This window comes from Terrapene carolina, unplaced genomic scaffold (assembly GCF_002925995.2).
Source record: "Terrapene carolina triunguis isolate 2854851 unplaced genomic scaffold, T_m_triunguis-2.0 Scaffold66, whole genome shotgun sequence".
Classification (NCBI taxonomy): domain Eukaryota; kingdom Metazoa; phylum Chordata; order Testudines; family Emydidae; genus Terrapene; species Terrapene triunguis.
In genome coordinates, this window is record NW_020664417.1 from 59249865 (window position 1) to 59262617 (window position 12753).

The following is a 12753-nucleotide window of genomic DNA, read 5'->3' on the forward strand; positions in this document are numbered from 1 at the left end:
AGCGCGTTCGGGGATGGATATATCGCGTCTTAACGAGACGCGATATATCGATCCCGGATAAATCGATTGCTATCCGCCGATACGGCGGGTAGTGAAGACATACCCATAGTTTCATAGAGCTATAGGGCCTAAAGGGGCCATCAGACCATGTAGTATGACCTCTGGATACCACATGCCATTATATTTCTCCCAAGTACCCCTATGTTAAGCCCAAAGACATCAGTTAGACCAAAACTTTCAGTCCTCTGGAAACTAAATATTGTGTGCCACAGCAGAGAACAGGAGAGACCAAGATACCACCTAATGTCAGAGGCCACTGCACTCTTGCATCGAAGCTTAGTGTTCCTGATGCTGTTGAATTGCCAAAAAATCTAGAGGGAGGTTAAACACCATTCTTATTCTGAAGATTGTTAAATTAGTTAGTGTGCCTTGCATGTAAGAGGTATACGCCGTCATTCCCCACCCAACCTCTTTATATTGATTTTTACTGTCCTAATTCAAAATTTCCAATGTCATTAATGTTAGTTCATAAGCCTTAATACAGCTTTGTTTATTTTATTTATGAAGCTTCTTGATTATTTAAGTAGATGACATTAAGCTCTCTAAAACGTAATTTAGGTGCAAATTAAAATGCCAAAATATAGTATTGATCTACATTAGAGGTACAAAAGCAAACATTTGTATGTCAGAAAATTCCAAAAGTTATGTTTTCTCCACTATACTAACTGAGCCATGTTTGTACATCCTATATATTTCATAGTATGTTTTCATAATCATTAAATACAACCCCAAATGTCTCAATGAACATTTAAAACGTTTGGATAATTGGAAGCTGCCCTGTCAATCTCTTAAAGTTTGTTATTAGGATTCTTCAACCCTGAATTTAACCATCAAAACTTGCTGGGGCAGCTTCCATGATTACGGAAAGCCAGCAGCTTATCCAAAACTCTTTGCTTTTGTAGTTTAGGATTGAGTTGTACATTAGCTCTGTTCCTGCAAGCTCTTAAGTTTCATAGGATTTATCGAAGGTCTGCAAGACGAGAGCTCTACATCTTGGAGGACATATTGAATCTTTGGATAACTGAGCTTTTGGATATAAATGTCAGTTCACGTTTAAAGCTTGCATGTACAATTTGGGGGTTGGCAAAAAGAGGGCTAGGGAACATTAGAGGAGTAATATGATCCTTTTTGCTGTTAGGAAAGGCCAGAGGAAACGTAACTATTTTTAAAAATTTAAATGTATACATTTTAACTTTTTAAAGCTCCCACGTTTTGGGTAGATCGGTATCTGCTCCTTTAGTTCCCTTTAGCTCCTTACTGATGAGTGAGGAGAAAAAGACCTTGTTACTGCTGATATTGAATAAGAAAACAAGTCAGGATGGGGACAAGAATCTGTCACATTTCTCCAGCGACCCATCACTCCTCGGTACAAGAAATCCAGGCCAGAATGGCTGTAGAAGATGATTGTTGGAATTATTTGAAATTATTAATATGGGAGCCACCAAACACTAATTTAACCATAAATTCTTCATTAAATCCAAAGGCTTATACAATTGCTCTACACACGCCAAAAAAGCTGAAATAATAAGCAATTTACTACATCCAAACAATAACAAAATATTTATAAACATTTGTCCAAGATACTTACAAATGGGCTAAATCCAGGGATGCTTAGACCTATATTGGTCAACATTATTAATGAGCCCTTTAAGAGTTTACTTTTTATACCCTTTAACAAACAAGTGATGTCACTGACAGTTACTGACTTCAGGTAAAAAACAATTTGAGACAGTTCACCCTTATTTCCAGTCTTAATCCAGATAAGATGTACAACCTCCTTTCTTCCCAAGGCCTTTCTTCCTTATTTCTTCCCCTGCTTCCTGCTGACCAACAGCTTTTTCATTGCACCTGCGTTCACATAGGAAATAACACTGCTGTGTGAGGCAGGAAGGTCCATGTTGGCTCCTTTTGAGATTTTTTTTTTTTTGTCTTATTGAAAACCACCTGCAGTCACCTCTGTCAGAGTCCTTCTTTTTAGAAACATCCCCTTATTTCATTAGTTATTCTTTGAAGCAGTCAGCCTCCCTACTTCATTCCTTTTGGCCTTATAATTCATTATTTTCAAGGCCTTCCTTCTACTTGCCAGTCAGAGCCTTTCTTTACAACACATATATATTTCCTTAACCAAATTTAAGCTAACTATAATTCTATACGTATCCTACAATGATGAAGGGATTAAATCCACATCTGCTGCCATCCAGGGAGGCAGCCTAAGCTCAGCCTCTGTGCTAAGTATCTGTACAAATGAGGCTCAGTCATCAGCCCTCTCTGTCCCTCCTACCACATATGCTAACATCAGTGAGCCCCCACACACAGCTCCCAGCACAGCTCCTTTCCTCCTTGTTGGGAAATAAAAAAGAAAACTGCCCTCAGAATAAGCCTCTCACCCATTTGCAAGAGGCTAAAGAGTGACTAATCTCAGGGAAAGTCCACTTTTCCTTTGCAGGGGGTAGAAGTTGAGCTCCTCCTGGACCCCTAGCAAGGGGAGGGATTAGAGATGATGGCCATGGAGAGAGAGGACTAGATGAGCTTACAAAAGTAAAAAGGGCTTGATTTGAAGGGAACTTTCTTCTTGCCTCCACCCCTCAACACACAAAAGGAGGGCACTGGTTGTGCTGGGAATAGCTGTCCCTCTGCAAAGTGGGTCAGTGATGCATATGATGCAGTAGCAGAAGCAACTGCCTCAATGACTGATGTCCACAACCACAACTGAGACTTTTAACAGATGCTCATAGACCGGTTTGAGGCAAAGATGAAAAACATTCTCTCCAAAGTAAATGTTCCAGTATCAAGATGACACTATCCTCTACAATATGTCATACATCTCTCAACTTCTTCCTCCAGTAGAAGAGGCAGGGAAAAGGCACCAGCCAAGAAGCTGGGTAGGACCAATCAACAATTATTATTGTTGTTGTTATTTTATTTATTTATTATTTATTTGCATTGCAGTAGCACTTAGGGGTGCCAACCAAGGTTAGGACCCTTGTATGCTAGGTTTTATACAAATACACAGTAAAGACAGTCCTTTCTCCAAAGACCTCACTGTTATGACAAGACACAACAGGTGTGTGAAACAAATAGAGGGAGGTGGTTCATGAAGTAACTGTAAAGCAAGCAAATTATTGTACATTGAGTAGAAGTCTTATTCAAGCAATATAAACCATTCAGCTGAAGTGATATTCCTTTTGGACCTATTCATCCTACTGATCTATCAGAAGGAACACTACAGCATACAGAGGACGCCTCTGATACAGAGGTTTCAAAGGTAGAAAACTCTGGTAGGATCATGCTTCCTTAGTCCATGTTGGAGGACACAAGCCTTTTCCATGGCTGTGTCTCTGGCCCCAAGGATCAGAATCCAATTACTGGGCATTTATTTTTCCAGCAAGCATGGGGAAAGGTCTACTAGTGATCAGCGGATCCTCATAATCATAAGGACAAAGTATGCATACAAACTGGAAATAACACCAGCAGATCACTTTGTGCATTAAAAAATTCCCCAAATCCATAAAAAAGAGCAGAGATGTAAATTGCTATATATCACCATCTTCATATCCAAACACTAGAACCAGTTTTCAAACAAAAGATGTTCTCGGTAGCCTGTTTGAACCTCTAACAGGTGCAAAGATCATCTTCCAAATATGATATGAGTGTAAATGGATGCAGTTTCATCTTCCTGAGCATGCAGACAGAAAGTTCCAGTATTTGCCAAACAGTAGCAGCAGAGTGAAATTCAGAAGACTTTATTCAGTTTCAGTAATCCTGTTCAGAGCCTGTGGGTAGCAGTGAAATTGTTGAGTCCTGTCTGTGTCATTCTCCAAAAATCTAAACAACTTAAGAGAGGAAATGAACAAAAAGGCACTCTAACAACCTTAACTATTCCCTTTAAAATCAGTTTAAGCTAATCTGGGTCCATAGAAACTAAAATACCTTACTCACAATTTTAGGGTTTTTTGCATGGTGTCCTTTCAGTACAGAGTTAAGTTTTCTGCTCAAGAAGAAACTTTTAATTATGAAGAGTAATGGGAAATAATGACTATTAATAATAATAAATTAATTTTCAAAATCTTCAAATGTAGCCTATATGCAAGAGTTTGCTCAGTTTTGACTTTATGGGAAGTTGGAAGAATCTGTGACAAGGCAGAGTTAAGATTGTTTGGATACCCTCACTGTGCATTTCCATATCTTAACACGTTTAGATGTAAGTTTAACCTTAACTCTGTATTTCCTGGGTTTTGAGATAAGGACAACATTTCAGTAATGTATTTTACATTAAATTACTGATGCATTACTCTCAATCTTAACTCCATTTTAAATTGTTTTGGTATAGGAATATATATACACAGAAACACACATACTCATGCAGAGAACAAAAATTACGGATAAGAAAAACCCATTTGCTCAAATTTTCTGCTTACCGGAGTTATTGATGTTCCGGTTAATTGTGATTTTGTGAATGGAAAACACCATTTTTGGTACACATTGAATGTTTTTAAAAAAACAAACAAAAAAAAAAAAAACATTAGGATTTACATTTTTAAAATTTTTTATATGCTTGTATACATATTCCATTCTTCATATGAGCCCCAGTGCATATGTGCAAGTCAGATAGTTGTGCATGTATGCTTATGCAAACACACATTGTGTATATGTGCATTTTGTATATGCAGCTCATGCAAGTTGACATTGTGAAACATTTGAGCCTAATACTGTAGGTTTTTAAAAAAAAAATCTGTAAATGTGACAAGAAAAAACAGTAACAGGTATTTTTTTTTTATAAATCAGAAAATCAACTTTTCTTCACACAAGTTAAATTAAGGTTGATAAAATAATGCTTAATATTAATATTGTTTTTGAAAGTTTTTTGTCCATAATTTACAGATTGTGAGCATGAGATCATTTGCAATTTATTATTCTGAAAGTATTACTCCTTCATTTCATTGCCTACGGTGGGACATATTCATAACTTGAAAATGAAAAAATTAATTTTTAAAAAAAGTTCTGATTTTGTCTTGTAATATGTCCAATTATAAAATAAAGATTTATACTTTTTATCTAGAAATATCTATTTTTATTGCCTGCTAATTTAAAGTATTAATGTGGTGAAAGACAACTATATTAACAAATGGAAGAGCAGTGTTTGGCAACCAAAAATCCCTGGGATGTCTTGGACACAAAGAGGTGACAGTAAAAGGAAACATGCTAGCTGCTTTATTCTTAGTATCTCTATCTATACAGGAATTTTTTGTACTATGATATTGATGCCAACCTCTAGTATAGATGTGCTGCACAAGTGTAATATAGGGTGACACCACTATGACTTTACCAAGTAATAAGATAAATTGAAGTAGTTCAAGATTGGTTTGCACTGGTGCAGTAGGTTAGCATCAGGGATTTGCTCCCATTTCACTATATTGATGTAGCTATGCTGGTAAAAATATTCCCAGTGTAGATAAACCCTTAATACTGTCTTGTATTCTTGAAGCAAGGTGTTTTTGTGACATGCACCAGTGAGTTTTTCTTTTATCTGTTTATTCATAGTAAATTTAGCTTTTTAATTACATATTGTTAGCACTACACAGAAATGAGTAATTTTTAATTATGGATTGCTATTCTTACTATCTGTTTACTATTTTAGGTTTAAGAACACTCTGTTTTGCTGTTACCGAGTTATCAGAAAGCGAATATCAAGAGTGGCTAGATGTCTATCATCGAGCGTCAACATCTATACGAAACAGAGCACTGAAGCTTGAGGAGAGTTATGAACTAGTTGAAAAAGTAAGTGAAGATGTCTGGTTTTAGTTATGTTCTTGTCATTTAATACATGAAGTTTGAATCTTCATTTTGGGGTAAGACTTAGACCAATTAATTTTATTTATATAGTATGTTTACTGTAGTCTTCAAAGTTTAATTCAGAACATCATCTAATGAAGTAAAGTTTAATTCTAAAGACTTTATACACTAAATGGCAAGCAGGTTAACAATAAAAAGTATTATTTTTGAGCTGTACATTTTCAAGAATTTACAAAAGCAAATACTGTGTTAATATATTTAATCATCTGTTTTTAATTTATAGCAGAAGTCAACATAATTGTGTTTTTAATGAGTAATAATTATCTTTCTTTTCTATACTCTCTCTGTAATATCAGGACATAGTGTAACTTTCTGAAGTGATGTAGCACACTGTACGATCTTTTCTCAGCTGCCTGTAATTTGTCTTACGGGGTCTACTAGTACCATCACATATTGTCTAACATGATACATATGTTTGGCATGCCAATTTCTAATTAGTTAGGCTAGCCTCAGATTTTTATATGCTAATTACATGGCGTCCATCCATTTATACTTTATAACATTTCAGTCAAACCTAGGTGCTAGTTTTGCCTGCTCATTTCTCACTAATGATGGAATTTTCAAAAGCAGCTAATCAACTTTAGAACACAAGTCCCACTGAAAGTCAAACATTGTCTAGGGACCTGATCCAGCTCCTAGTAGAGGCAATGGGAGTTTATCCTGTGACCTCCTAAGGTGGGCTTTTTTAATTGCACATAAGGGAACTAAATGCTCAGCTCCCCAAGGCATTTTTGAAAATGCTTTCCCCACACACCATATTAACCCCTCCCACTCTCCATGGCATTTCTTTACATAAAAGTGGAAGGTGGAAGCAAGTATGCATCCCATTGTGTTTTGCTAGTAAATGTCTTTCACATTCCTATTTGCGGTGTTGTAGCCGTGTTGGTCCCAGGATATTAAAGAGATGAGGTAGGGGAAGTGATATCTTTTATTGGACCAATTTTTGTTGGTGAAAGAGACAAGCTTTTCAGGTAAGAGAGCTCTGTGTAGCTTGAAAGCTTGTCTTTTTCACCAACAAAAGTTGGTTCAGTAAAAGATACTGCCTCACCCACCTTGTCTTGTTCATAGTAGGATACAACCACTACCATTTCACATTACTGCCTATTGTCAGCCTGGGGGGGTTACCAAGTGCATGGCATTGGTAGCAGTTTACCTCCTCAAAAGGGATGTACGTGTATTTCCTTACCCAGACAACTGTCTGGTTCAAGGCTACTCCAGACCTCCATTTATCAAACACTGCATCTCTTCAACATACTGGACCAATTTTATCATCTGTCTAAAGGATAGAATTCATTGAGGCAATCCTGGATTTCAAATCTGCCAGGATATTCCTGCCTTTTTCCAGGTCTCAGGCTTTATGAAACCTATGCGTGTCCCTCAAAAAGTATCCTCAGAGTACTGTAAGGGATTACCTCAGGATCCTAGGTCACATGGCACCATGTCTCCCTTCACACTAGAGTGCATGTCAGCACGTTGCAGACATGATTCAACTCAATATATCGACCTGAACAAGACAACCTGTTATTGTCTCTGAACTGGTGAATGAGCTAGTCCAACATGTGTAGAGGAGTTACTTTCTCACTTCCTCTCCCAACCATTACTCTGGTAACAGATGCCTCAGCCATGGGATAGGGAGCGCATCTGAGTGCCCTCCAGATGCAAGAGTTGCGGTCCAAGGCCATGCGCCACATAAACATTTTGGAGTTGGGAGCGATATTTCATTCACGCCAGCGGTTCCAGTCTCATATTCAAGGCAAGGCGGTCCAGGTTCTCACCAACAACACTGCAGCAGTATTTTATGTGAACAAGCAAGGTGATGCTAGGTCCAACAGCCTTTAGCGGGGCAGTCAAGTTATGGAACTGGTGTATTGATCCTTCAGCTTAGACCATGAATGATCTCTCAACATGACCATTCTGGCTTGGGTGTTTCACATAGGGATTTTCCAGCTATGGATTATTTGTGACCCAGACGAACAGGAAGTGCCTTGTTTCTGCTCCAGAGCATGTCACAACCAAGGGTCAGTATTGGCCACTCTTCTGTTTCTGTGGGACAGAGACCTGCTCTATGTGTTCCCTCCAATGCCTCTGCTTCCCATGGTCATTATCAAATTCAAATAAGATCGTGGCAGAAGCTTCCTTATAGCTCCATCCTGGCCAAGACAGACCTGGTATTCAGACCTCTACAATCTGTCCTCTCTGGAGTCCTCTGAGGAGATAAGTAACCATTTTTTTTCTTTTTAACCACTGAAGGTGCAGTGAGCTTAAGTCACATACATTGTCCTCAAAACTTTCTTTGTTGGTTTCTTTATTTTAACTCTGCTATTTGGGCGGGGGTGAGAGGGCTGTATTTTCTTTGTAGTTAAATTTAAAGGAATTGGTACCTGTTAGGCACAAATATTGTCTGTATGACCCATAGGAGTGGAAGGGCCACACTCACTCCTACTGGTGGGGGAAGCTCCTCAGACCCAGTCAACCGAGTCTGGCAATGTACAACTCCATTATTAACTTTGAACATCCACTAACCTAACCTGACTCTGTGCCCTATTTAAGCAGCCTTCGTTTCCCAGTCTTATTTGGATGAGTATGGTGCTGTTCAGTGCACAATGCCAGCCAGCATCAAGGTCCCCGGATCCTTCTGGGTTGACCTGATTTGGTGCTGAGGTCCAGGCACCATTGGCATTGCCCTGACGCCCCCAGATCCCTCTTGGTTGATCTAATTCAGCACCAACATCCCAGCATTTTTGATAGCTCCCAGGTCCCCAAATACCTCTGGGTTCACCTATAGAGTGCCTAAATCTGGCGCTGTTGACACAGAACCAAAGTCCCTGCATCCCAAGGGGTTGATTGAATTTAATGCTGGCTTCCTGGCACTATCACTTCAATGCCAAGGTTCCTGTGTCCCCCAGAGTTGACCTAATTCCATGCCGACATCCTGCACTGTCTAATTAACACTGATGAACATGAATCCTTACAAGTTGACCTGGTAAGATGCTGAGGTTCTGACACCATAAACATATGCAGATCCATCCAGGCCTATTGAGTCCAGTTCCTAGGATCCAGCATTCTGGAGAACCACTTTAATAAGTGGCCCAGTGCCCATTATACCTGGCATTAATGTTCCTACAATAGTCTGGGTCATCTGACTCTGCTGTTACGGCTTTGGCACCCTCAGATGGCGTACCACTTGCCTAAAGTGGCCCAGTGCCAGGATAATTAGAATTGGTCTCCAGATCCTTCTGGGTTAACTGGGTCTAGTACCATGGATCTAGCACAATTGACATTGATGAACCATTTACTTGGGCTAGATTCAAAAAGAGACTTAGCCATTGTGAGGATTGCAATGCCTAAAGTTTTGGTGCCTGGAAAATCATAGGAACACCACTGCAATTCACAAAGCCTAAAGGTGCCTAAGCTCCCTATCCAATTAATAGGGTGAGATAGGTGTCTTAGACTGTGATTCACAAAAGCCAGCAAGCTAGGCAGGGAGCTGCCTAAGGTAGTTAATGGGAAATAGTGATGACAGAAATGTGTTGTAAGCCCCAGACCTCTTACAGAGATAGGCGCCCAAGTCCAAGCTTCAGGTGCCTATCTCTGCTTGCAATTCTCAGCTATGAACCCTCTCTTGGAGTTAGGCACATAAGGCATTTCTTGCAAGAAGTGTTGTTTTTATCCAGCACAAGTGGCAATAGGGTCCTTGGGTCCACATAGTTCGGGGGCAAGATCCAGTACCATTAACTTTGGTAAACTGCTTGTCAAAATGGTTTAGTACTCAGTGTCAACAATACTCAGGTCCCCAGGTTTGCTCATTACAACTGTGTCTAATGCTGACATGACTTACTGTTTCTGAAGTATCATTTGCTAAAGGAGTATTATTGCATACACCAGTGTCACTAAGGTGTCATGATCTGTCACAGGTTCAGGAGAACGACAAATTGTGATGTTCCAGGTCTAGCCTAAGTGGCATAGGCCCCCAGATTTATCTACATTGACTGAGTCTGGTTCTGAGAACCTGGCACCATTATCTCTGTTTTTTATAGGTGGCAACATAGTCCCCTGATAGTTTGAGAGTTATTGAATTGGCACTCCTAAAACATGCATCTACTATCCTAGTCTCATTTAAACATCATTGAGAGGAGATCTCTACCAATGGTTTCTCCCAGAGCCTGCAGAGTTAGTCAGCTGAGGCCTTAGGCATTCCTTTTGTGAGAGTCCCTCTAGAAGAAATCGGTAGAACTGGTCATGTTTCAAGGCCAAGGTTCTGACTAGAACCTGTAACAGCATTAGTTGGCTATGAAACCTTTTTAAAGGGATGGGAGGAGAGGGGAAAGACAACTGCAGATGATTGGGAGATGCCCACAGACACTGCAGGAAGTTGTAGGGGAATGTTGGGAAGACCTGTGGAGAAGGCCAAACTCCAGGCAAGAGGTGCTCAAGACTAAACATGCCCAGTTTTTTTAACCTTTTCTCATAGGTTAGGTTTTCTAAACTTTTTATTGTTTTTGTTGCTTTCTTCTGGACTCTTTCCAATTTGTCCACATGTTTCTCAAAGTGTGGCCTCCAGAACTGAGCACAGTATTTCAGTTGAGACCTCAGTAGTGCTGAGCAGAGTGGGACAATTACCTCCCATGTCTTAGATATGACGTTCCTGTTAATACACGTGTGATGGAGTGGACTAGAGCCAAAGGTCCCTGCTGGAGGCCTCAGGGTTCTGCCACACCCATCCCAGGAAAGGAGGAGTGGAGAGGTCCTCCAAGCAGGCTAGAGTGGCTGCAGGGGAGGCAGACAATCAGGGCCCAGGAGGGCCATATAAAAGAAGCTGCAGAACGGAGCAGAAGTTAATAGCTGCTTGGAGCTGGAAAAGAAAGGACTGCATACTTGGCTGGCTGAGGGAAATGCAACACAACGGACAGCTAAGTGGGGGCAGGGACAGGGGGAGCAAGAGGCTCCTGGTTGGCTGTTAGAACTGAGCCAAAGACAGTTTGCTAGCAAGACCGGGGGAGCAATGAAGTAGCTCCTGGCTGGCTACAGACACTGAGTAAGGACTGAGCCTGGGGAGGGCCGCAGGAAGATAGTGTCTCCAGGGAGGAAGCCCTGGGGATACAGCCCCATACCTGGGCTGGATTGATTTAAAGACTGTGGACACACCCATCCAGAGGGGGCGCTTGCAAGAAATGGGTGCTGACCCCATTACAATGCCACAGAATATTAGCCTTTTTTTGCAACTGCATCACTTCGTTGGCTCATATTTAATTTGTGATCCACTATAACCCTTCAATCCTTTTCAGTAGTATTATCTGACCAGTTATTCCCCATTTTGTATTTGTGCGTGGGATTTTTCCATCCTAACTGTAGTACTTTATTGGATTTCATCTTGTTGATTTCAGACCAATTCTCCAATTTATCAAGGTCATTTTGAATTCTGATCCTGTCTTCCAAAGTGCTTGCTAACCCAGCTTGGTGTCATTCTCATAAGTTACAAGCACACTCTCTATTCCATTATCCAAGTCATTAGTGAAAATATTGAAAAGTACCAGACCTAGCACAGGCCCTTGGGGAACCCCACTGGATACATCCTCATAGTTTGAAATTGAACCATTGATAATAACTCTTTAAATATGTTTTTTTCCGTCAGTTTTGCACCAACCTCAAAGTAATTTCACCTAAACCACATTTCCCTTGTTTACTTATTAGAATGTGGGACTGTGTCAAAAGCCTAACTAAAAATCAAGATATATCACATCTGCTTCTTCAAAATCATAAACCCATCTGCCAAAATCACAAATGGCTTATTTTGGCCTCAGTCTGGCATTATGTAAAGGGAGTATGTCCAGACCAGGCTTCTTTATTACCAAGGAGGATACCCATTGTCACCAGTCCTGCTTCAGGGTGAAATAAGACCCTTTGCCAATAACAAGCTCCCATTTCTTGGACAGGAATTACATTATGTGTCCCATCTGATTCCATAGGATCAGAAGATCTGACTGACCTGTAGATACACATGGCAAAGATATTGTCATTGTCATAGCCATAACCAGGTCTTACAAGTTTGATTCAAACATCCTAGTTCTGATGATAGCACCACTTTCCAAATTACTGGAATTTTGTCTTAAAGTTGGGAATAAGAATTTACCTCCTGCATTGTCTCAGGTTGACACACTTGATGAGAGTTCTGACATGCGTGATGAGAGTGTTTCTCAGAAGTCTAGTGGGTTTTCTTTTAATTGGAAAGCAAGAGTTTTTGACCAAACAAAACCCTCTTGTGTTTAACCTTGCCATCTTTTACACTTTGAACATTCAGAGCCATGTTATGTGTTTGTGCAGGCTGCATGGGTTGTGTCTTCAGCTTTCATCTTCACATGCTCAGAGCAAAAGGCCTCCCTCACCTTGCAATATCCTAGTTTATGGAAGGATTGCTCCATGTACCACTAGGCTTACATCAGGTAACTGCTTTGCCTTCATGGCTGCACCAAAGGAATATGGATTATGAATTATGGTTGTGCTGTGAGTACCACAGGGAGGATATACCCTTTTAGCTGCCCCAGGGGTATTTCCTGTGGTGCACCTATCTCTTTTGATTTGGGGTTGGAGTCTTGCTTCTCAAAGCTCTTGGAATCTCTGGTCTGATAAATGTCAGAATATCATCTGTGCCATTTGTCAAAACCTCTGACTTTTTCATGTCTTCTTTGCAGACACTCCACACAGGCTCATACCTTTAAACATCCCCTTTCTCAGGGCAGAACACACATTCTTCTTCCTTCATACTGGAGATTTAGGCTGCAATTCCATTGCAATTCACTGTGATTATCCCAGCAGATCTTATTTTAGTGTAGAACCTGCATT

At 40.2% G+C, this 12753-nt stretch overlaps 1 protein-coding gene across 2 annotated transcripts in view; it reads left to right on the forward strand.

The window, feature by feature from the left end:
* ATP8A1 (ATPase phospholipid transporting 8A1) overlaps positions 1 to 12753 on the forward strand; it is a 257682-nt gene that overhangs the window by 138324 nt on the left and 106605 nt on the right. For both annotated transcript variants that reach the window (XM_024211695.2, XM_024211694.2), the window contains one exon: positions 5699 to 5838. In XM_024211695.2, the coding sequence (XP_024067463.1) occupies positions 5699 to 5838 (140 nt within the window). The remainder of the gene's footprint in view (positions 1 to 5698; positions 5839 to 12753) is intronic.